Here is a 27074-nt window from a genome sequence, read left to right on the forward strand (position 1 = left end):
TGGGGGAGGACACTTAACTGCCTGAGCCACCCAGGCACCACAGTTTTATATTGTTTTGTGTTCCTTTGAACACTGGTAAGTTTAAATTTTTTTATGTCCTTTGCACCTTTTTCTATTTTCTCTTTTTTATTAAAATTTTTTTTATTTCTTTTTAAAATTCTTTATTGTTTTATTCATCTGTACACTCAACATGGGGTTCAAACTTACGACCCCAAGATCGAGAGTCACATGCTTTTCCTACTGTTACTTTCTTTTTCTTAGTTTTTTAGATGTTATGTTGTAAGAATTCTTCATGTAAAAAGAGATCTACATAAAAGAGAAATTACCCCATTGTCTTTCAGGGAAAATTATTAGCCTTTATTGAGACTTAGAAAAATTGTGGAACCCTAGTGTTTTTGGAGGAGCAACTTCATAAATCTCAGGATTTTTTGTCAGAAACAACCAGGGTAGTTAGAAGAGGAAATAAATTTGAGGAACTACTCCTGGATGGCTTTAAGGACTAAGAATTTCCTTCCTTGCTGTGGTATGGCTAGGAAAAGAAGGAAGAATTAATAAAGATCAACGTAGAGCACATAAAAGGAAAGTCACAATGTGCTTCAGAAAATAACAGTAATTTACTATATCACAGGACCTGTTTTGTGTATCAAACAAGCATTTATTGAGGTAGAGTCTTTTCTACTCTCAAGGATAAACTATATACTGGTGGGGGAGGATTGATTATAAGGAGAAAGATAAGTTTATAACTAGAAAGAATACAGTGTGAAACTTGTTTTAATCGGGCTAGAGATAGAGAACCTGCATACTGTTGTATACAGTATAGTATTGATGGACCTGGTCTAATTTCTTAGGACAGAGCAGATGAGAATGAGCCTATTGGTGACTGCCAGAAGTTATAGCTGTCACCTCTTGTATGTGGAATGATAAATGACAGCTAAGACAATAAAAATTAAATGATACTCAAATACTGTTTTTTAGTTTTGAACAGGTAAATTTTTTTTGATTTGTTTTTGAGTTCATCAATATGAGTGTGATAGTGAGAGTTTAAATTTTTGTCATAATGAAAAGACTATATTTCTTAGATTTTTGAAAGCAGGGAAGTATAATACATTTTTGAAAATTATTAGAATGATTAAAAAACAGTGGCAGTCTTCTGTTATGTAGGAACTGTGAATTTATTCTGAAGATTCCAGATAAATGGATTGTTGGTGTATTAGAAATCTTTCAAAAGGATTCTCTAACAATGCTTTTTATAAGTTCTACTTTCTTTATACTGGACCGATTCACCTAATATTTGTTTATGTGTGTGTGAGTTTTCATTCTATATTATTATAACGACTGTAATACTGGTGGAGACTAGTAAATTTTATAACAAGATGAAAACAATGATTTTATTATTTAAGAACCGGTCTTTGTTTGTTTGTTTGTTTTAAGAACTGGTTTTCCATAGTGGTACCAACAGTAAGAATCAACCAATATCAACTGAATCGTTGATTGTAAGATTCTTTAGTACAGCACTATTACTCTTTTTATCTCTTGCACATAAGTGCTCAATAGAAATATATTGGGTGCATTAAATCTGAAATATACTGGTAATTCAATAAATTGAATATATGTTTGAAAATCCCATTTATATTATTTGAAATTATTTTAATCAATTTTATTTTTTATATCTTAACTTTTACATATGGTATATGTCTTTAGCAAATGTTTATTTTTCAACTTTGCAATTTACAGCTTGTTCTAGTTTGATAATGCTTAGTCATTTATTCCTTCTCTTTTCCTCCATTCGTATATTCCTTTTGCTTCTGGGTTCAAATTCTTATCATGGGTCTGTTTGTATCGCTTTTCTTCAGTCCTTTACCACCCTTTTTATTTTTTATTTATTTTTTAATGTTTGTTCATTTTTGAGAGAGAGAGACAGCACAAGTGGGAGAGGGGCAGAGAGAATCCTAAGCAGGCTTCACACTGGCAGTCAGCGCAGAGCAGGGAGTGGGGCTCAAACCTACCAACCTTGAGATCATGAGCTGAGCTGAAACCCAAGAGTCAGACACTCAACCCACTGAGCCACCCAGGTGCCACCAAAAATAATAGCTTTTAATAATTTGAACTATTATTTTTCAGTCTTTTGAATGTGTGTACATTATAATTTTTTAAAAATTGGGATGTATAGGGGTAGCAGTTCTATATGGAAAATCTGTATATACTTGCTGTTCAGTTTTGCTGAGAACCTAAAACTGCTCTTAAAGTCTATACTGTCTATAAATAAATATATTTATAAGTATATAAGTAAAGTTTACTAAAAAATTGGGTCATAACCATATTATAATTTTATTTTCTGAGAAGCTAGTTTAATTTTATTCTGAAAAATATTTATATTTTGTGACTGTGGTAAGTTTATTTTATATCATAGTCTTTGTATACATATATGCCATTAAAATTCTGTAGTTCTTTCCATCTGTGTGGTTAGCAGTTAGGATCTTGGTTACTCTTAGGGGTACTGGAAGGGAAGACGGGGATCCTTGAGGTGCTGTTCATTTTTGTGAAAATTGAGCTGTATACTTACATGTTTTTCTCTGTGTGTATATTATACTTTAATAAACTTTAAAAGTTCAATAGTTATTGAAATAACACTTTTAGGTTAATAAACTAACAAGGATGATTGGGAAAATAAATGCAGAGACAGATTATTTTCTTCAGTTGTGATTTTTAAATGAGGCATAAATAGTTCATTAAAAATGTATGTTTACTTAGGAAATATTTTTTTTTTTTTTTTTTTTTTAAATTTTTTTTTCAACGTTTATTTATTTTTGGGACAGAGAGAGACAGAGCATGAACGGGGGAGGAGCAGAGAGAGAGGGAGACACAGAATCGGAAACAGGCTCCAGGCTCCGAGCCATCAGCCCGGAGCCCGACGCGGGGCTCGAACTCACGGACCGCGAGATCGTGACCTGGCTGAAGTCGGACGCTTAACCGACTGCGCCACCCAGGCGCCCCTACTTAGGAAATATTAATTTATGTATGTGTCTAAGCTCCAGCTAGTTGGAGTAAACACTTAATAGCTGGATGACAGCCTATGACAGGATCTCAAGGACTTTAAGCATCAAAAAGTAAACTAATCAAGTGTGAGAACAGCTTAATGTATTTCTAGAATTTAAGTTATATGTGAACAGATGAGGACCTTACTTACTTGTATTTCCCTAACCCTTTTCTTATACTCAGCAATGCATATTTGTTAAGTCAGTCCCTGTTTTGGTTTGCTCTACCATCACCTGTCCTCTCCTCTGTTTTGAGTATTATCATTTTTGCAAAAGCACTTTGTCAAGTTTGATCGGTAGAATATGCTATTTGAATTTTTTTTTATTAATGAATGTAAGTTTTAAATTGTTAAGTGCATTAATTTATTTTTCTAAGAATTTTCTGTTTAAGTAGTCTAGACCTGAGCTGTTCAGTGTGGTAGTCACTAGTGTCACTCATGTGGCTGTTGAATACTTTGAATTGAGATATGCCGTTAAGTATAAAATATATACTGGATTTTGAAGTCTTACTGTGGGAAAAAAAAAATAATGTAAAATGTCTCAGTAATTTGTTAATATTGGTTTCATTTTGAAATGACCATGTTTTAGATTCATTAGCTAATAATGAATTAGCTAAGTAAAACGTATTATTAAAATTAGTTTCACCTGTTAGTTTTTGTTTCTAATGTGACTACTAGAAAACTCAAATTTACATATCAGGTAAGCATTATATTTCTACTGGGCAGTACCGATATAGATGGTAATCTAATCATAAGGTGGTTATGGCCTCAGGATAATATTTATAGAAGGGACAGTAAGGGGGGATTTTAAGAAATTCTGCAGTCTGGGGCCGCCTGGGTGGCTCAGTTGGTTAAGCGGCTGACTTCAGCTCAGGTCATGATCTTGCACTCCGTGAGTTCGAGCTCCGTGTCGGGCTCTGTGCTGACAGCTCAGAGCCTGGAGCCTGTTTCAGAGTCTGTGTCTCCCTCTCACTGACCCTCCCCTGTTCATGCTCTGTCTCTGTCTCAAAAATAAATAAACGTTAAAAAAAAAATTAAAAAAAAATTCTGTAGTCTGTGTATATACACTATATAATCTCTGTTACATTAGAAGATATTTTATAGGTTTTATGTGCTTCAATCATGACTTTGTAATCAATGGGAAGCATTTTGAGAACAGAGACTACATCACTATTTTAAAATTCTCTAGATCTTCTCTTTTGCTGGGGGCATTGGAGCTTGATTGAACAAGAATAGGGCAATAAATCTTACAAACTCAAATTTAAATTTTTAGAATGCAGATCAATGATTCCTAGAGTTCTTACACCTTTTATTTAAAAAAATTTTTTTTAGTGTTTATTTTTGAGAGAGAGGGAGATAGAGTGGGGGAGGGACTGAGAGAGAGGGAGACACAGAATCTGAAGCAGGCTCCAGCTCTGAGCTCTCAGCCCAAAGCTCAACGCGGGGCTCCAACCCACAAACCGCAAGATCGAGACCTGAGCTGAAGTTGGACTCTCAACAACCGAGCCACCCAGGCGCCCCTATACCTTTTATCTTAATATCCTAATATCACCAGCTAGCCAGATCAGTCATATCCTTTTTAAAAGATGCAAGCAAAGGTAGGGGAACTCCATTTAGTCTTATATAAACCAGGCTCTGGGTAGTCATTTTATAAATTGATTTATTTAATCCTTACAGTAACCTGTGAGAAAGATAATAACCGCCATTTTATAGTTTAAGAAACTGTGATTGTTTTTTCATTGTTAAGGTATTAATTCAGATTTAGCCAACCTCAAAGCTAGCACTTTTTCCATTGTAGTTTACTATCTCAATTAGGCAGTTATTTTAAGTGATTTGAAGGTAGTCTAATATTGTGATTGACATGAATTAAATGAAGAATACTCTTTAGAATGAAGATTTTTCTTTAGAATCTCTACAAATCTTTATAATGATAAATTTTGACAATATATGATGTGTATATTATGTGTTCCATGTTAATTTATGACAGGAAATTCGGAAATCTATTTCCCCCAAACCTGAGAGGAAGAACAAAAGGCATGATTGTTTTTCATTCTGATTTTTCATGGTATATTGTAACTCTAGAAATTGCACTATGGTTCATGGGGAAAAATTATAAAATGATTTTATTTATTTATTTATTTTAAAATGATTTTAAATATTTCCTTTGTTTTGTCTTTCAGATAAAATCAAAGACAAAATTAAAGAGAGAGATAAAGAGAGAGAGAAAAAGAAGCATAAAGTAATGAATGAGATCAAGAAAGAAAATGGAGAAATAAAGATTTTGCTGAAAAGTAAGTTTATATTTAGTGATGTAAGTTGTACTATATTATATTGCTCATTGTACTTTCAGACTTAGTGATTTAATGTTTGTTGCCAAATTTTGCTGAGAGCAAACTTTAATGGTTAGAATATGGAAAGTTATTGTAATAGTAGGGAGTTCTAATCCATAATGTTGTTAGTAGTATATTTCTTCAGTATACTTTATGAAGAAGTAGTAAAGGTTGAGCTTCATCAAACTATTAGTTTCCTTAAATATAGGTTATTTAATTCTGTGTTTGCATTACTAGTATTTGCCCATGTTTAGATCATCTAAAGAGCTAAAACAATTTTAGTACAAGAGGGATGGATGGTAGAAGAAGTGATCTTAAAAATATTTGACAGTAATCACCATCTCAAAGTCTGGTATCATACAGGGATCATTTACTCTGAGCTGAATTAGAAGGTATACTCTTACTGTGTGTTGCTTGCATACCTAAAGAATATCCTGTTTTTGTTTCCTGCCTTTTCTCTGTTAATGTTTGTTTTCAGTTGCTGTTTATACATGGGGCTGGGTGGTTGAGTAATAATACTAATCCTATCAATAAAGCTAAACCCTTTCAGGAAATATGTGGTAGAAGAGAAGTAAGAACAGTCTTAAATTCAGTCAGATAGCAAGAAGAATCCATGGCAATTTGGTTGCTAGACAGCTAACAAATTCATTTGCTGCCCCTGTTAAGTCGAGAATTTACGGATCAGAATACATTGACTTTGATTAATTTGATGTTGAACTCATGTGTTAATAAACCATTATATACATTAGGAAGAAAAGCTTATAGCATTGTATGTGTAATGAAGTAACTGGTTAATTTATATTATTTAAGATAAACAATATTAGATTCTGTATTTTCATTTCATTCTTTGTCATGTTTCCAGATGTTCTTGAGCTATTTTCTACTTGTCAGAACTTCATTTTTAATACAATTCTTTTGACCTTGGAAGAAACAGTTCAGAGCTTAAGTTGATGGTTAGTTAGTGTTCATGGTCCTTTTATTCTATTTCTTTTGACAGCGTGTGTTAGCTGTGTTGTCTAATTAGATTGCAAGCCTTTGAGGCGGGACTCAAATCTGACCACTCTAGTGCTAATGATTAATGCTTGAAGTGTTTACTTAACTTTACCCTGCTGGTTTAGTCAAATAGTCATTTTTTACTGGTTTAGTAAGATAGTCATTTTCTTATCCAATGGAATGTACAGTGATGGAAATTCCTGTCACTTGGGTGAATGTTGGATTCCTTACATACCATTCATATGAAATATGTGAATCTAGAGATTATATATGCAAACAAAATTTAAAATAGCCTAAGAAAATGGAGATTTTTCAGTAGTATGCAATAGTAACCTTGACTTTGAAGTACATGAAAAATTTAGGAAAAATTTTGAATTGAACTAAACTGAAACCTAGTAATGATAAAGGGGAAGAATGAGATAGTTTTAGAAATGAATCTTAGTGACCTCTGAGATGACCATGGGAAAATGTACTTATTTATAGAATGAAGGTAAATAATAATGTAATTACTGCTTTATAGGGTTGTGAAGATTAAATCAGGTAAAGTATGGTGGAAGCGCCAACCATGGTGTCTGGCCCACAGATAATTCATTAAGTGGATATGAATCTTTTTTGTAAACATGTATGAAAGATTAACTCTTGCGATTGAAAAACAACAACAAAATTATCTCCTCCCTAGGTAAAATATAGATAATTAAGTGAATAAAACATGATTCATTTTGGAAATAGTGCCGGTCCCATTGTAAGCACCAAGTAAGTGTTAGCTTTTGTTATTATCCATTGGAAACAATTTGCCCTGCTAGTCTATGACCAGGGAGAGGTGATGTCCTAGAGCAACAACAGAATCTGTTGGTGGGGACAGTGTGCTGGTATTTACTACTGTGTGCCCTTTGTGCCCTGTTTTCCTTTCAACCTTTCTTCTCTCTGTATTATTTTCTCCTGATAATGTTACAAAGTATGGCACACACAGGCATTGATTGTTTAATGACAGTGTTTGACATCTCAAATAGATCCTAACTCTTAACTCTGCACCAGTCTCATTTCCTCCAGGTTTTCATCAAAAACTGCATGAGATTGAGTATGACTAGATTATGTATATAAATACATAATTATATACATGCTAAAAAATTTTTATTAGTGCATAAATCTTGTAAATGTTTTTCACTGACAAAATAGGATTATTTGCTTTATGAGAAATAGTTTAAAGGAACAAATAAGCTGATTTAGCTTATCCTTTTATGTTTAACATCTACCACCTACTTTTTCTGAGCATACTTATATGTTTCAGCCATTTTTATGTTGTGAAAAGTTGTAAGAACAGAGGTGTTACGATTATAGTATTTTTGAGAGTGATATTTATCATTATAGCACATAAAAGAAGCTTGCTGGTGAGCAAGGGGAATGAGGGTTAAAAGAAGCCAATATCCAAGATTATTACTAGTATACCAAAGGTCACAGGTAGGTAATTCATGTCAGGAAGAGTGAAAATATTGCCATGCAAAACAAGCAAAGTCATTCCCCTAAGACCCAGAGGTTGAAAATAGCTAATTACTACTTTTTTTCTATGTATGATAATGAGTTATATATAAATATTAATTCCCATATTAGATACGAAATCAGATCCAATTTTTCTGTACAGCCCTTATTTTTTCTTTTGTTAACACTAATATACTAACTCTAGTGGTAGAAATTAATGCCAGTAGATTTGTGATTTTTTAAAGTTTTTGTTTAATTAGTTATTAACAATACATGCTGTTTTTGTATCTGTTTCGGTGTGTGTTTATTTCTGTATTTAAGTGAGGGTCTCTTTCCTCTCTGGCAGTGTGTGTGTGTGTGTGTGTGTGTGCGCGCGCGCGCACCTCTCTCTGATTGAATCTTTCTTTGGCTCTCGTTGCGTGTGTGTGTCTGTGGTGCTCTGTGTATGTGTGTGTGTCTGGGGTCCACTATATTCATGGATCTATGGATCTGTGGAGGGAAGGTCCCTTATCAATCCTATTCTTTTATACTTTTTGAGGGTTCAAATTGACAACCCTTTTTGTTATGGGTATGTATCATGATCCTTTAAAAAAAAGCATACACGATCCTTTAAAAAAAAGCTGATTTAAAAAAAAGTCTGATTTGAAGAATCATAGGATTTAGAGAAATGTTGCTTTAAATACTTTTAGTGTAAGAGAAGAACATTGATAATCAAAATGGTCTAATTTCCTTAAAGTATTTAAAGATTGTCTGCCTATATGTCTACTGCATTTCACGTGTCTTTCTAACAAAGGAAATGAGTGACAGATTATATAAAACCTTAAAAATCTATCTAGTGAATGTAAAAATACGTCTAGTGAATGCTAGTGCCTCAGTTTGTAAAGAATGCATGTTACCTGTGTCCATCAGAGGTCCCCAACACTACCCCCAGGTTTGATGATTTGCTGAGAGGACTCGTAGGACTCAGCATATAGATGTATTCATGGCTATGATTTACCATAGTGGAGGATACAAAGTAAAATCAGTAGAGAGAAAAGGCACATGGGGTAATTAATGTCTGGAGGAAATCAGGCACAAGCTTCCAAGAGTCCTCTCCAAGTGGAATCACAGAGGATGCGCTTAATTCTTTGAACAAGGAATTGTGACAAACACATGTGAAATGTTGTTTATCAGAAAACTCAAGACTCGATGCTGAAGGTTTCTATTGGGGGTTGGTTACATAGGCATCTTTTGTCTAGCATGTACAATTCCAGGCTCCCAAAAGGAAAAAGGTGTCACATAAACCATATTGTTTGCACGGAAAGTTTAGATACAGTGAGCCACTCTTAACAAGGAATTGTGGGGACATTCCCAAAGTACCAGTTTCTCAGATACCAGCCCAGGGCCACCCCTGTAAGCAGGCCTTTCTAAGACCAGCAGTCTCAGCCATGTTATGTTAACTCTCTTCTGCATACTGTGCTCGCTTTAGTGTTTAATTACAGAGTACTTTGTCTTGGGAATTTAATTCCTTGTTGCTCATTATAAGACTCTCTTAACTGATTTCTTATTATTTTGCATTTTTCAGTTTCTGACCATTTAATACTGTTACTACTTTCATTCATCCTTGTGAATAGAAAATAGACTGTTGTGCCTAATTCATTTCAAAGTAACATGTGATTCTAATGGCTGGATATTTTCTATTTTGCTTTTTAAACATGTGTTAGGTATAAACGTAATAGGATATGAAGCTTATATTTTCATTGAAATGAAATTCTTTATTTTGGCAGCCCATTTAATTTGTGCAACTTTATATATATTTTCCATTTAGTTACTGTACTTAGGCCTTTTAAACTTTAAGTTCTGTTTTTGGAGCTCGCTTCAGCAGCATATAGTACTAAGTTCTGTGTTTTTGTTTTTTTTTTTTTTTTTTTTTTAAGTGGGTCCACACGCAATGTGGAGCCCAACTCAGGGCTTAAACTCAGGACCCTGAGATCAAGACGTGAGCTGAGAGCAGGAGTCAAACACTTACTGACTGAAACCACGCAGACTCCCCTTAAGTTATAATTTTTTAATTCACTTTTTTTCCTTGATGCATTTGGATTTTGCTTACGTATATATACCTGTTTTATCTTTTCATGCTGATTAACTCCCTGTTTAAATTTTTTTCATTATTAATTTTGTTCTTAAAATATTAACTTAAATCTAAAGTTTTGATAGTTCATTCCTAGGTAGCAAGTATGAGTTTATTAATATATTCATTTATTTATGTGTAGACATTAGAGAATTAACACTTTGCATTTTATGACTCTACAAACCTATGTAATCAGTAATGTTGAAAGATTTTTGTTTTTGCTTTACATAATTATACCAATTTGGTCTTCATTGTATATTTATAAATTTTTAGAAGTAATGAATTTTTACAAGTTAACATTAAATTTCCCTTTTTTAGAATTGCTATTAAGAGAATTTTTATGTTTGTTGTTTCCAAGATTAGGATTTAGTGGTATTTATATTGTGGAAAACTTTGGCTGAAGGAGGGACAAGGAAAAAACCCACAGACCTCAGTTAGTTTATTGGTGAGAGAAATCTCTTCATTTATGGATTTATTAAATGTTCATCCATAGCAATGTATTAAATGTCATGAGGAATACAATGCCTGGCTAGGGGGGAAAGTATCACTTAACTCTTTCTTATAATTCATATAAAAGTTACTTGTTTCGCTCATATAGTATGTGGAAGGACGTGATATACAGGTATCCTATGAGTGAAAAAAATAACTGTATGAATTTATTTATTTTTATTTATTTATTTATTTTTTAACGTTTATTTATTTTTTTTTTTAATTTTTTTTTTTTCAACGTTTATTTATTTTTGGGACAGAGAAAGACAGAGCACGAATGGGGGAGGGGCAGAGAGAGAGGGAGACACAGAACCGGAAACAGGCTCCAGGCTCTGAGCCATCAGCCCAGAGCCCGACGCGGGGCTCGAACTCACGGACCGCGAGATCGTGACCTGGCTGAAGTCGGACGCTTAACCGACTGCGCCACCCAGGCGCCCCTGCGTTTATTTATTTTTGAGACAGAGACAGACAGAGCATGAACGGGGGAGGGTCAGAGAGAGAGAGGGAGACACAGAACCCGAAACAGGCTCCAGGCTCCGAGCGGTCAGCACAGAGCCTGACGCGGGGCTCGAACTCACGGACCGCGAGATCGTGACCTGAGCCGAAGTCGGCCGCTCAACCAACTGAGCCACCCAGGCGCCCCTATATGAATTTATTTATTTTAAAGTTTTTATTTATTTTGAGGGAGAGAGAGAACTGAGGAGGGGCAGAGAGAGAGAATCCCAAGCAGGCTCCACGCTGTCCGTGCAGAGCCTGATGTGGGTCTTGAACTCATGAGCCGTAAAGATCATGACCTGAACTGACACCAAGAGTCAGGCAGAGAGAGCCAGGAACCTGAGCCACCCAAGTGCCCCTATATGAATTTAGAATGAAGTGATTCCAACTAGAGAGGGAAAGCAAAATGAAGAAAATGACATGAGTTGTCTTTAAAGAATGGTAAGAAAGAGGTCAGATGTGCTGGGTAGGACAAGGGTATTTTTGGAAGAGGAGATGTCTTTGCAAGTAGTAGAAAGATAACACAGGCTAAGTGTTTTATAAGAAATTGTAAGGAGTACACATTGACTAGAGAATGAAGTACTTGAGAGCATTGTCTGTTTTTTTTTTTTTGTTTTTGTTTTTTGTTTTTTATTTTGAGACATAGTACATGCTTGCGAGCAAGCCGGGAAGGGGCAGAGAGACAAGGAGAGAGAAAATCCCAAGCAGGCTTCACGCACAGAGCCCAAGACAGGGCTTGATCTTACAAACTGTGAGAGAGATCATGAGCTAAGCTAGAACCAAGAGTCGTACACTTAACCAACTGAGCTGTCCAGTTGTCCTGAGAGCATTGTCTTTGGATTCCATATTGAGGAGGTTGTATTTTATTTGGTAGGCATTGAGAACCCTTCAAAGCAGTTTACTTAAAGGATAAATATCCAACAATATATAAAATTTATAGAAAGGTTAATATGACTCCAGCATTCAGGATGAAAGACAGTCATGAGGCTTTTAAACTAAAAATTAGCAAGGAAGTAATGTCAAAGAAGCAAAAAATCAAGGATGAACTGGATAATTCTGTTAAAGCTTGGAGAGATCAGGAAGAATGAATTGAGAGAATATCATTGGATTTAGTATTTGAACATTCTGGGAAAGTAAATTTGAGTAGACTGAAGCAGACTTAGAATTTAAGGGATAAGAATAAGGTAATAAATGGAAGGACCTCAGCATAAATGGTTGCTTTGAGAAGTTTGATCAAAAGAAGGGGATAGGGAACTATTTTTGTAAGGGTTTTTGGAGTTGGTGGGAGGGACTTATTTTTGAAAAGTAGGCAGGACATCTCACTCACTGGAGACAGAAAGGAATAAAAGCCATATGTGCATATGGAAAAATTTAGGTAAGGAAACAGATTGGGAAGGTTTAATTTATAACAGGTTGTCTATAAAAGTGAAATAACAGGTAGAAACAGTGAATGCTTTTTCTTTTTAACTCTTACCATATGGCTTTCTCATACTATCTTAGGAAGCATAGTATGTTTTTTAAGTTTATTTATTTTTGAGAGAAAGAAAAGAGCACAAATGAGGGAGGGGCAGAGAGAGAGGGCTCAGGGTAGAGCCTGCCACGGGGCTCAATCTCAGGACTGTGAGATCATGACCTAAGCATATATAAAGAGTCTGGCACTTAACCTATTGGGCCACCCAGATGCCCCAGCATAATACTTTCTTGTGAAGATGTTTGCTTTCTCCTATTTTTCTTGCTGTACAGAAATAAATATATTGTGATAAAATTACACATTTATATGTACACTTAGTCTATAGCTGTATAGCCTCTGTGCATTACTCTTGTATTTTTTGGAGTTCTAAATTTCTGGACCCAGAATCTACCTGACTTTAGTTACAGAAGCTTATTAATGTATATGGTTATAATCCCTAAATGTTTTACTTTTTTATTCATCTCTTTACTAGTACATGGGTATCATTTATGCTTATAGGACATGTGAAATTATTCTAATTTTGTCATCTCCTTTATGTTGCCTTATTGGGTCTTCATTGGGGACTTTGCAAAATCTAGTGGACCTCTAAAATAGTCCATTTTAGATGCAAGAATAGTAAGGAGGAGATATGGTAAACAGCTAAGTAATTGCTGTGTTTGTTGCTGCTCATACAATGCAAGTAGTTCTCTCCCTTTGTGATTTATAAGTCTTTTGACTACATGCAATTTTTAAATAGCTTAGATGCATTAAAATGATGATATGTGTCATTGGGAAACATCTGACTGATCTCTGTTCAACTTCCCATTTCTGATTTTTTACACTTAAATTTGGAGATTATGCTTTCTAAAATATCCATTCGTTACTTCAGTAAACACTGATTGAACGTCTGCTACATGTCAGAATGGTACCATGCGCGATAGGTACAAATTTGTCGTAGGCCTTCGTGTGTGTGTGTGTGTGTGTAGAGAGGGAAGGAGATTGACTAAGTTATGTTTAGCAATATTGTGTAAAACAAGTCCCAGATACAAACTCAAATCTGAGTAAACTTTGCTTATTTATTGTACAATAGTTCCTTAAGCATGATTTTTAAGTAACTAAAATATGGAGTTAAAAATTTTTTTTTCTCAACAGGTGGGAAGGAGAAACCAAAAACAAATGCAGAAGACTTACAAATTAAAAAAGTAAAGAAGAAAAAGAAAAAGAAACACAAAGAGAATGAAAAACGGAAGCGTCCAAAAATGTATAGCAAATCTATTCAAACCATCTGCTCAGGATTGCTATCTGATGTTGAAGATCAAGAAGCCAAAGGCATCCTAAATGATAATGTAAAGGATTACAGTGGAAAGAATTTGGATACCAAGAACTATGATTCCAAAATTCCAGAGAACAGTGAGTTTCCATTTGTCTCATTAAAGGAGCCACGGGTTCAGAATAACCTCAAAAGGTTGGACACGTTGGAGTTCAAACAGCTCATTCATATTGAGCACCAGCCTAATGGAGGCGCATCTGTTATCCACGCCTACAGTAATGAACTCTCCCACCTGTCTCCTGTGGAGATGGAGAGGTTTGCAGAAGAGTTTGTGGGTCTAGTGTTCAGTGAAAATGAAAACTCTGCAGCTTTCTATGTAATGGGTATTGTTCATGGGGCAGCTACTTATTTACCTGACTTTTTAGACTACTTTTCATTTAATTTTCCCAATTCACCAGTGAAAATGGAGATATTAGGAAAGAAGGATATAGAGACAACGACTATGTCCAATTTTCATGCTCAGGTAAGAGGTTTTTAGGTTTTGGGTTTTTTTTAACTTTTAGTTACATGTTTTAGACAAGTTTCTGTTTTTTATTTTGCTGTGGGTTTGAAATAAAAAGGTAAGACTATAATGACAACTTTTGGGAATATTAAGAATAAATTACTGTCCTGATGTGAACATAAGAGTTTAAATTTCAGATTCTGGGGTGCCTGGGCGACTTAGTTGAGCGTCTCACTCTTGATTCCATCATTGGTCATGATCCCAGGTTTGGGGGATTGAGTCCTCCATCAGACTCTGTGCTGAGCATGGAGCCTGCTTAAGATTCTCTCTCTCCCCCTCTGCCCCTCCTCCCCTTCCATGCTCTCTCTCTCTCAAAAAAAAAAAAAAATAAGTAATATAAAAAAATAAATTTCAGATTCTACTTAATCTCTTTTTTCTTAGAGATAATGAAATAAGATTCTGTTGTCCTTTTTTGCAAGGATTTATCTTGGAAATGAAAGAAATGTGATGGATGTAGCCATGTATTTTCCAGCCCCTACAGCAGTACTCTTACCTAAAGATCACTTAAAATTATCTTGTTTTCTATCTTAAAAGTACTTACCAGTGGATCCATCACATAGTAGGTGCTGAGTAAATGTTGGCTGTTAAATATATTTTAGTACAAAGGAATCAGTTAATTCTGCAATTATGTGAGGTTAGTGTATCAGTGCATTTATTGAGCTAATTTCCTTTTCCTGCCCTTCTCTATGGTATAGAATGTACATTATTTTAGAAAGCAGAGGCAAAATCAAATCCACTGGCTCTTGAAAGTGAATGTGGGCTCATCTAAAAGGTCATTGCCAGGGTGCCTGGGTGGCTCAATTAGGTGAGCATCTGACTCTTGATTTCGGCTCAGGTTATGATCTCATGGTTCGTGGGATCAAGCCCCACATTGGGCTCTATGCTGACAGTGAGGAGCCTGCTTGGGATTCTCTCTCCTTCCCTCTCTCTCTCCCCTCCCCTGCTCGCTCACTCACTCTCTCTCTCTCTCTCTCTCTCTCTCTCTCTCAATAAATAAATAAATAAATAAATAAATAAACATTAAAAAAAATAATAAAAGGCCATTGCCATTTACACCCACTCTCAGATCAGGGACTGCTTGCTTAGGCCAGGAGATCAGCCAACTTTTCATATTTATGGGTGCTAAAGTTCCCAGTTTTCTAAGTAATAATTGACATTATGCTAGTTTGGAAAGAAGGAAAAAAGTGAAAAAAGTCCCAAAGAGATCTTAGTGATCATGTATTGCAACCTTTCTCACCTTACAGATAAGCAAACAAACATAGATAGGAGTAATTTACTATTTTAAGTTTGGTAGCAGTGTCAGGAGTAGAACACAATCTCCTCAATCTTCATCCAGAACTGTTTTACTTATTCTGAGTATATTTCTTTTTGTGATATGTGTTTAAGTTACAGTCTCTACCTTAAGTGATAGTCTGGACGTCCAGTCATATCCACATGTCTAAGCCCCCTTCCCCCACTGTGTGTTTGGTATATATTCTGTAATATACTATTGTCTGGAAAATACAGAAGTACTTAAAGTTTTAATGTGCCTGTGGGAAGATAACTCCTTAATGTAACATGTTTGAGAATCGGAATGTAAATATTCTTTTAGAGCTGAAGGGGAGCTATAGAGCATCTATTATTAGCACTGTCATTTTATAGAATTCTAGAATGGTTAGTAACTTGTCTGAGATTACACCTCTGTCTCGTGGTGGAACTAGTGATAGTATCTATTAGTATCTAGTAATAGTGTCTACTATTTAGTCAATAAATAGTTCTGTGCCAAGAACTACTCTAAACACAAATGTAATAACTCATTTAAGCCTTATTACAATCTAATTTTAGAAATAGGGAGAGAAGAAATAACTTGCCCATAGTCCTTTGGTACTAGATCATTCACTTGTCATTTATTATACGTCTAAGTGCTAGGTTTTATGCTCGGCCTCTTGACTTCCAATCCCACTTATTTTCATTATATCACAAACTTTCTTGCTGCCATGCTATGCAAGTTTATTTCAGTAATCTTTCAAATGTCATAATACATTTGCTTTTCAAAAAGCTCCCAAATACATTTTCTTTCAAATTAGGAATTTTTTATTAAACAAGAATTTTCATGTTACTGTGTAATAAGTGCTTTTGTTATGAATTAAAATGAGATACTGGGACTCATTAATTGTGCCACTGTGTGGCCAGGTTGTGGGTTGCGGGTCCCTGAAGAGCCACCTACCATTCATTACCTATCCAGGGTTTTGGTATAATACATGTTACATAGAGGAAACGCTAGGCAGATACTAGAGTTCTTGGTTACCAGCTGTGGCTCTCGCCCCTATATGATCTGTCAGCTGCAAGGACAGGTTTTACCTCTTTAGCTTTATAGTTACTGGCAGGAAGCTGCCTATGCAAGGTCCATGTTTCACTGCCCCAAGATCCTCCAGATTGAGTCATTCCTGTGGTGTGGGGAAGAATATCCAGCAAAGAGCTACTTTGAACTGCTCATTTGGTATTTCTTGTTTTTTTAAGAACGAGGTATCTGAGGAGCGCCTGGGTGGCCCAGTTTTGGTTAAATGTCTGACTTCAGCTCAGGTTATGATTTCATGGTCCATGGTTTGAACCCTGCATCAGGCTCTGTGCTGACAACTTGGAACCTGGACCCTGCTTCATATTCTGTGTCTTCTTCTTTCTCTGCCTGTCCCAGGCTCATGCTCTGTCTCTCTCTCTCACTCAAAAATAAATAAAAACATTATAAAAACAACAAAATGAGGAAACCAAGGAAGAAGTTGTTTGCTGCCGACTGGGGCAGGTAGCCTTGTGTTTGTTCTTAGGCGCTAGCTATCTGAAACTGAATGGAATCCAAAAAAGAGCAAATAGGAGAGAAATGAGTATACTTTTTGTAGCTTATTTTTATTTCTGGTTTCTTGATTCTTCCCAGTAAACCCCCATCTCTTAACCTAATTTGTGGTATCCCTCCAGGAAATTATTTAACCATTTGTATAGGTTTTTATTTGGGAAAATGCTTTATGAATTACAGAGACTAAGTTATAAACATGTATTTAGAGCTAAACCAGTTTATAACTTGAGCCTTTTCTTGTCCTGAATGTGAGAACCTCTCTTCAAAATTTAATTTGTAGTAATATCTTATAGTCATTGTAGTGAGTTGTGACTGGGTTAGTGTGAATAGCTGGTTGAACTCTGACGTGGGGTGGATGGAAAGAGAAGGGGTCTAGTCAGGATCTTGCCGTTTACCCACTGTGACACTAGCCTGCTACTTCAGCTCTTTGTCTCCGATTTCTCACCTACAAAATAAGGATAATATTATTTAATTCACAAGGCTGTTGTTAGCAATATTTCATAGACTACTAACAGGTTATACAAAGAGAGTTGTTATAGTGACTTAGTGCAATATTAAAATTTTCCATTTTGTTGAATAGGTGACAACTGACTTCTGAGTGAGGATTCTTAAAAGTGTGTTAATTTATGGTAGGGAGTTCAAGTACTGAAGGTCAAAAATTACCACAAATGCTTTATATACAAATAAGGAGTTCACTGAATTATGATATATGCACACAATGGGATATTATTGAACCATAAAAAGGAATGAAATACAGATACTGTTACATAGTGTGGGTGAACCTTTAAAACATCATGCTGAGTGAAAGAAGCCAGTCACAAAAGGTCACATATTGTATGACTTCACTTACATGAAATACCCAGAATAGGTAAATCTATAGAAACAGCAGATTGGTAGCTGCCAAGACCTGGGGGAAAGGGAAAATTGGGAGTAACTGTTTAATGGACATGAGGTTTTCTTCCTTCCTCCTTCTCTCTCTCTCTTTCTCTCTCTTTCTTTCTTGCCTTTCCTTTATTGAGATTTTCAAAACTTTTTTTCTTAACTTTAATTTTTTTTTTTAAGTAATCTCTGTGCCCAGTATGGGGCTTGAACTCACAACTCCAAGATCAAGAGTCACATGTTCCACTGACTGAACCAGCCAGGCACCCCTTTTATTGAGAATTTTAATTGCAATAATTGAGGTAGAACATTATGTTAGTTTTAGTGTATAACTTAATGATTCAATATCTGTATATATTGCAAAATGATGACCACAATAAATTAACAACCATCACACATAGTTGCAGATTTTTTTCTTGTGATGAGTGCTTTTAAGCTCTATTCTCTTAGCAACTTTTAAACATAAAATACAGTATTATTAATTACAGTCACCATGCTGAACATTGCATGCCGGTGACTTACTACTTATCTTATAATTGGCTTGCACCTTTTGACCACCTTCACCCTCTCTTACCCCCTCCCACCCCACTTCTGACAACCACCAATCTTTTATCTGGATCTATGAGCTTGGTTTTGTGTTTTGTTTTAAGATTCCACATATAAGTGAGATCATACAGTATTTGTCTTTCTTTGTCTGAACTTATTTCAATATATAATACCTGCAAGGTCCATCTGTGTTGCTGGAATCAGCAGGATTTCCTTCTTTGTTTAATGGCTAATACTCCATTGTATGCTTATATACACCTCATTTTCTTTATCCATTTATCCACAAATGGACACTTACATTGTGTCTTTTTCTGTGTCTTGGCTATTATAAATAATGCTGCAGTAAGCATAGTGGTGCATCTGTCTACTCAAGACAGTAATTTCATTTCCATGAGATAAATACCCAGAAGTGAAATTGCTGAATCATATGATAGTTTTATTTTTCGTTTTTCATTAAAATTTTTGTAAAAGATAAACTTCTTTAAGCTTTTGTTAAATCGATTTTTTAAATAAACTTTTTATTGAAGTATATATACACAGAATGCACACATTATAAATGCATAGCTTGATGAATCTTTACTAAATGAACACACCGAGATTTTAAAAAGTAGAATATTACTAGTAGCCAGAGCTTTCTCCAAACCCTTCTTTATCACTACTTTGCACCCCACCACCAGCACATACACAAGCACCCAGGCAACTAACTCCTGACTTCAAATATCACAGATAAATTTTGCCTGTTTTTGAACATTTATGTGACAGAATCAAATAGTATGTGCATTGTTTTTTGTGGCTTCCTTCCTTTTATCTTTATGTTTGTGAGATTCATCTATCTTGTGTGTAACAACAGTTTATTTTCTCATTGCTGTATGGTATTCTGTTATATGACCATACCACAATTTATTTGTTCTTTTTAATGTGGATGAATATTTGAATTGTTTCCAGTTTGTGGCTATTACAGTAGGGGTGCTATGAATATTTTTGTACATGTGTTTTGGTGAGCATATGTATTTGTTTTTGTTGGCTATGTATATAAAATTAGAATTTCAGGATCAAAAAGTATGCACATGCTCAGCTTTACTAGATACTGCAGGTTTTCCAAAGTCATTGTACCAATGTACATTCCCACCAGCAGTGTACCACATCTTTGGCTACACTCAGTAGTGTCTGTCTTCCTCATTTTAGCCATTCTGGTGGCTGTGTAGTAGTATCTCATTGTAGTTTTAGTTTGTATTTTCCTGATGACTAAGGAAGTCAAGTTCCTTTTTATATAATTATTGTCCAATTGGATATCCTCTTTTTGAAAGTAACTAGTTTACTCTTTTGCACATTTCCCTACTGGCTTTTTTTTTTTTTCTTCATGGAGTTGTTGGAGTTTTTAATATATTGTGGATAGGATAAGAATCTTGTCAATTATATGTATTGCACATATATCCTCTTACTCGAAAAGGCTTGCCTTTTCACTCTTAAGAGTGCTTTGATGACTAGAAGTTCTTAATTTAATGTAATCTAATTTATAAGGGTTTTTTGTTTTTTTGTTTTTCCCATTTATGATTAGTGCTTTTTGTGTCCTGCTTAAGAAATCTCTGCCTAACCCAGGTCATTAATGTATTCTCTGAAGTTTTCTTCTGGAAGCTTTTATTGTTTTATCTTTTGCATTTAAATTTACAGTTCTTCTGAATAGATTTTTGTATATGATATGAGGTCACCATCAGGGTTCATATTTTTTCATATAAGTACTCAATGGACATGATCATTTATCGAAAAGGCACCCGTTCCATGCTACATTGCAATGTCCTCTTAGCCATAAATCAGCTGAGTCATATATATGGTGTGCATTTCTGGGCTCTTTCCAATTTCCTTATTCTTTTTGTCTTAGTTGCTATAACTTTATAATAATTCTTGATATCTAGTAGAGTAAGTATTAATTTTGCTGTTCTTCAAGATTTTCTTGGCTCTTTAGATTTGCGTATAAACTCTATAGTTGTCAGATACCACAAAAAAACTGCTTAGGATATTGATTGGGATTACATTGAAGTTGTAATTAAGTTTGGGTACAATTGATGTCTTTACAATTTTGAATCTTTCAGTCTGTGATCATGGTATTTTCCTTCATTAGTTTTTTATTTTCTCTCAATAATATTTTTTGTTTTTCATCCTACAGATCTTACACATCTTTTGAGATTCATTCCTAGGTATTTGAGGACTTCATTTTATTTATCACTGTTTTTGAGAACTTGGAAGTTCTGAGTACCTCTTAGAATATGACATTAACACTCATCTTGAGAAACTGAAAATATGTCTTGTACCTTATTTCTCTTTCAGCACCCTTCTTCCCTTTACCTATGGCATTATTGTGCAGCATGCTTATTAGTAGAATCATATAGTGAGGCTATATATTTTGGTGATGTCAAATGAATTAGCCTACATCCTGCCATGTGCGTTTGTCTTCACCAAAAGAATTGGTTGAGATAACATTATTGGACTCATGCATGGTAGTATTCTACGGGAGGAAGAAAATGAGGTATCAGTGTTGGAATGTAGTTTCACTTAATATCAACCATAACAAAGACAGGGTGTGGGAAACAAAGCCAAATTCATGTTCTAGTTTGATGATTTGATCATGACCTCTCATTAACTAAGTTCAATAGGTTAGGTTTACTAGAACCTGGTATAGTTGAGAGATAATACTTTTTACAGACCGGAGGAAAGAAAATCTATAGAGAAGTTTTGAATTTTAAAATTTTGTAATTCACTATCCTTTAATTCCTCTTTCTGCCTTTTATATTCTGAAAAACCTCAGATTTAGTCAAAACCAGTCCAAAAAGCAGTATTCAAAAGATCTAGAAACATGTGAGAAGAGATAATTGAATGAGTTCATAGAGAGGAAGTGTGCAAATCTAACCTTTACTGTTTTTCTTTAATCTTAGTTTGGAAAATGCACTTAGCAGCATTAAAGAAATTGTTGATAGGGACGCCTAGGTGGCTCAGTCATTTAAAGTGTCTGACTCTTGATTTTGACTCAGGTCATGATCTCACGGTTCATGAGATTGAGCCCCACATTGGGCTTTGCCCTTCAGTGCAGAGCCTGCTTGGGATTCTTTTTCTCTCCCTCTCTGTCTGCCCTACCCTGCTTGTGCTATGTGCGTGTGCGCTCTCTCTCAAATAAATAAACTTTAAAAAATTTTAACAAAAGAAAAGAAATTCATGATAATGAGTATCTATAATGAATTAGCACTATTTTTTAGTGGATAAAACAGTATAATAATGTTAAAATATGTATTTTATGTTTCCTTGTATCGTAGTATTGTACTCTGTGCAAATACTGAAGCTTAAAATGTAAGTAAAACCTCATCTGTTTCAACTTAAAATAGGTCCTCATATGCCCAAGTTTAGATCAGACCCAGAGAATTAATACTACAAGCAAGGGCTGCTGTATATGCTGACATAAAATTGTTACTGCACCTATTCATAGTGCAACCTGATGGTCCTGACTACCAGTGGCTTGTGGAACCCAAACTAAGTCCATCCTCATGAGACTAGTTTGTTTCCTTATCTCCCTCCTTTCCTTCCCTCCCTTCTTCCTTCTTTCCTTCCTCCCTGATTAAAATCTGATCAACCAAAATTCATTTGTCCTCAATTCTGTGGAAAGTAAAAGATGACAAATTATGTAACCATTCCTATGATCTTTATAGTGTTTATCTTTGTAATATTACTCTGTAGTTTTCACAAAAACTCATTTTTGCACCTATTCAGCCTTTATCCTTGAAACGTGTTAATTTGAAATTTTTTGTGTATGTGTGTGTGTGTGTATACACACAGTGCGCGCGCACACACACACACACACAGACACACACACGGCAGTGACAGATGATCGAGACCTCCTAGTCTTTGAATTCTTTTGGTTTTAGAATTCTTTTTACTTGTGTAATTATGTTTTCTATCTTCATCTGTATCCTTGCAGGTTGCCTGAAAATTTTAAAGACCATGTAGAATTATAATGTTGTTTTAGTAGGTCATGTCATGTCAGTAGTGTTGTGGCTCTGAGGTTAGTGATATAATGTCAGTCAAAGTGTATGATAAAAGTCTTTTTGAGAACAGAAACATATATACATGGATTTTTGTTGTAAGTTAATAACCTGTCAGTTCTTTTGCTGCAGCAAACAAAACCTTCAAAACGTAATGGCTTAAAGTGATTTCTCACAATTCTTTGGGCTGTCTGGAGAGTTCTTAAGGTCTTTGTTGGGTTGGCTGGGGCTGAATGGCTTCATTCACGTGTCTGATGATTGGCAGGTCAGTTGGTCTTAGGAGATCTTGCTTGAATGTCCAGTGGTTGTTGTACTGTCACCTGGAGTGATGATCCCATTTCTCTCATCATCTAGCAGGTTAGCCTAGGCTCATACACATGGTGGTAGGTGCAGGACTCCACAGAGCAGAAAGAGGGCAATCCCTAGTGCACAAGCCTCTGCTTCTGTTGGGTTTGCTAATGTCTGTTGGCCAAAGGAAGTGAAATAGCTAGGCCCAGATTCACTTCTTGATGATAGGACTGGTGCAGTCATGTTGCTTAGAAGTGAGCACACAGGGGCGCCTGCGTGGCTCAGTCGGGTAAGTGTCCAACTTCGGCTCAGGTCGTGATCTCGAGATTCGTGAGTTTGAGCCCGGTGTTGGGTTCTGTGCTGACATTTCAGAGCCTGGAGCCTGTTTTGGGATTCTGTGTCTACCTTTATGCCCCTCCCCCGCTTGCACTCTCTCTCTCTCCCTCAAAAATAAACAAACATTTAAAAAAAAGTTTAGGGGCGCCTGGGTGGCTTGGTCGGTTAAGCGTCCGACTTCAGCTCAGGTCATGATCTCACCGTCCGTGAGTTCGAGCCCCGCGTCGGGCTCTGTGCTGACCGCTCAGAACCTGGAGCCTGTTTCAGATTCTGTGTCTCCCTCTCTCTCTGCCCCTCCTCTGTTCGTGCTCTGTCTCTCTCTCTCTGTCTCAAAAATAAATAAACATTAGAAAAAAAAAGTTTAAAAAAAGTGAGCATACATGCTTGGGAAGAATTTTTGGCCGTCACTTGCAATCTCCACATTTGTCTTCGTTTTTCTACCATCTCCATTTTGTTCAAATATTCATTTGATAGTAGGAAGACAAAAAGGCAAGTAAGACAGGAGTTTTATCTGTTAAGGTATAAATGAGGTTTCTTTCTTGTCACTCAGTATTTAATCAGCACATACTCTGAACACTGTAGTTGGAGCTGTGAGAATATGTAAACCAGAGCACTTATCTTCTGACCACCTTTCCCCTCCCCAAACTCTGAATCCTGGTTTTATTTCATCTTGGTTCTGAGTTGTTTGTATCAAATAACTTAGGTCACGATGTTAACTCATGATTAAATGGCTGGTACTTAGTAGTGAAAGTTATTAAATCTGATCTGATTTGTTAAGCTTTGTCCCTCTGCAGAATGAGACAGTTAACATTTGTTGGCTTCTTGCTGGGGTCATTCACTGTTTTAGGCCAGTAAAAATGATTAGATATGCCATCTTTGAACCATTGGCTGCATTTGTATTAAAATTTTATTTTGACCATTTGTGCCTGTCCCATCTTCCTTGAATGCTTAGGAGCAGATCTATGCAAAACATTACTGTAGCAAGTGCCAGGTGCTCTAAATGAGAAAGGGGACTTTTTGCTTTATTGTACTGTTTTAAAAATGAATAATGATATTTTTATCCTAATTTTAGTTGAAGTTACATGGATATTTTTGAAATAGAATGTTGACTAAATGTCATTACGTGTTAGATTTTGATTTGAAAGGATATGCCAGATGTGATGGGGAATGGCTCCCCCTTGTGGCACACTCATTTATGTTAGATTTTAGATTTGCCTCAGTAAGAATGGGATGAGCTTTTTTTTTTTTTTTTTTAAATAAGACTTTCCCTCTCCTTCCCCCTCTCCCCTCAAAACACCCAGCAGAATTGACAGCCTCTTCTGCCCTCACCCCCTAAATTTTTGGTTCTGATAACTATCCTGTTTTTGTGTTTTCTTCAGATTGATGCTGATCCTAGCTAGCTAGGAACATCTGTAATATCTTCTGTATTTATTATGGCTCACTATTATTCTGTGGAACCATTACTATCTCAGGATGTTGGTAGGCATGCTAAAACAAGTATGAGAAAAACTGGTTTTGAAGCCAGAATAGTTTGTGTAAGCCTGGGTCAAATAAGTTATGTTTACCTTGAGACCTCACAGAAATGCTAATAGTCCCTGTGTGTGGTAAACCTCCCACATGGAAGAGTTTCCGAAATTTATTGGACTGTATAGAATCCTCTTTGCAGGGACTGGCATATCAAGAAACATATTTTAGGAAACAGCAAGTTGTTTCAAATGAGTCATTCTTCATGTTTTTTTTGAATTACTTATTACCATATTTGCTTCTTCCCTTGTAGCCATTTTTATACATAAAATAAAACAGTTTTGAGTCTTACGGATTTATTTTTGGCTGTATTTTTCTTGTCAGAAAGTCTACTTTTTTTCTTTTTGTAAGCAGGCCGACCTCAGAATCATAAGGTCTTCTTTTTGTTCATTTATTTTAAAGATTACTTTTCATGAGGAATAATGAATAGGATTTTGGTTTAAACATGATTTAATTAAACAGTTCATTTCTTGTTAACCAGAACTTCTTAGATTTTGTTTTTGACACTTAAACAGGCATTGGGTACAAGAAGTTTCCTATTCCTGATTTTTCTTTCCCTTTATAACATTTATAAAGAATATGAGAGGGGAAAGGTAAACATGCAATCATGATGGTGGTAGGTTTTGCGGGGGGGGGGGGGCGGCAGTGAAGGGAGCTATAGGGAGGAGATTTAGATTAAAAATATTCCATCTGCTTCTAACAGGCACTTTTTAAAGATGAGCTTAATGTAACTATTTAACTATAAGCAAAAATGTCATTTCTATCTTTATTGTGTTGTCTTTTGAGTGTACCTAAATTGAGAGGAAAAATATGTGTACTCTTTGTAACAATGCATTTTTCTTTTAGCATATAGGATTTGTTTTAAAGCAGTGACACGTTTTGATATTTTCTAGTAAACTTTTTAACTGCATCAGAAAACTGATGGCTTGACTACTGTTTACTGAAGTGAGTCAAAGCAAATAAAGTAATCTCATATCCAGTGTCATCAGGATGTGATATTTTTCAGATAGGTGGTTTTTCTAGATAATGGAAGCCCATAGTTTTAGGTGCCAAGATTTTAATGAAAATACCCTTTTTAAAAGCATATGCAATACAATTTAACTCTGTTTTCAGTCTAGGTTTGTCATTCTGATGCTCTAATGCATGCTAGGGGAGTTGCAAATATGTATGCCTGCTTCTTGTCACCGCTCCCCACTTCACATTTGTGATTTCTTATCCTTTATGATTTTAGAGATTAGTTAGGATTGTGCCTAATGTAGAAACATATGTCAGAAGAGACCCTTTTATGAGTCATGGTTTTATGGCATTTATTTTGGCTCTCCAGAGATTCTTTAGAACCTTACCTGTTTCCTCCCCCTCAACCCCCACTGCCCTTTAGTTATAATTGTTAAATAGATGATTTTTGGAGAGTTGAAGCTTTTTGTCTTATGATATTGTAGGTTTAATTTCATTCCATGTAAGAATAGATATTTGCTATGTAGTATTGCAGTAAAATAGGTGTCCTCTAAATCAAGAGGTACTTACATTTTTTTGTGAAAGGTGTGTGGATCATATTCTTACATTTTGTTGTAACCACTTAAGTGCCATCTGTATATTTTATCAAGAGATACATACTTTTTGAATTTGAATGCATTATTATGTGGAATATGCCATGTTTAAAACATTAAATTAGTGATTCCGACTAATTTAGTCTATGTTTGAATATTGGGTTGTGAAATTACAAAGTTAAGTGGTATATAATTAAAAGTTATATTACAGTGTATTTTAAAAGATTGCTTTCACAAAATTACTTTTGTGAAATTTTGTAAGTAAGATTTTGATGACTTCAGTTTAATTTTTAAAATTTAGTTTTAAATTTAAATATATTTGTATCCATCGTATTGAGTTATCAGAGTATTATCTTTAATATTTGGAGAATAAATGTTTTAGAAGAAAATTACTGTTTTGTTTTTGAACATGATAGATAAGTATACATAGTTTATATAAAGACCATACTTCTGGTAGAATTTACCTGTGTGGTTTTAATAGTAGACAAATAGGATGTATTTTACAGTTTTAGCACATTTTGGTGAAAAGGAGAGAGACCTGTACTTTTATTAAAGCAAATTATGTATATAAGTAAATTTCATATATAATATATATGTATTTTGCCATGAGGTGACAAGAACTATAAAGATTCAAATACAATATTTAAGATTATAAGCTGACGACTAGAGTCTATATTACTTTACTCTTGAAAATTTAGTTTTTCCCAATTATCTTTTGAAATATTTATGACTTACAATAGGACCATATTTTAAAACATCATCAAAAGATATAGCCTCTTTTTAGGTGGCCTCAAAATAGAAATGGTGGGAGGGGGACTCAAGTTTGTTCTAATTTATTTAATGTATTATGTTAAAGTTTTTAATAGTTTTTAATTAGTCTGTACTAATTT

At 35.1% G+C, this 27074-nt stretch overlaps 1 protein-coding gene across 1 annotated transcript in view; it reads left to right on the top strand.

The window, feature by feature from the left end:
* RSBN1L (round spermatid basic protein 1 like) overlaps positions 1 to 27074 on the top strand; it is a 65789-nt gene that overhangs the window by 28190 nt on the left and 10525 nt on the right. The window contains exons 2-3 of the mRNA XM_030307838.1: positions 5215 to 5325; positions 13530 to 14170. Of these exons, the coding sequence (XP_030163698.1) occupies positions 5215 to 5325; positions 13530 to 14170 (752 nt within the window). The remainder of the gene's footprint in view (positions 1 to 5214; positions 5326 to 13529; positions 14171 to 27074) is intronic.

The sequence above is a fragment of the Lynx canadensis genome, chromosome A2 (genome assembly GCF_007474595.2).
Source record: "Lynx canadensis isolate LIC74 chromosome A2, mLynCan4.pri.v2, whole genome shotgun sequence".
Classification (NCBI taxonomy): Eukaryota; Metazoa; Chordata; class Mammalia; order Carnivora; family Felidae; genus Lynx; species Lynx canadensis.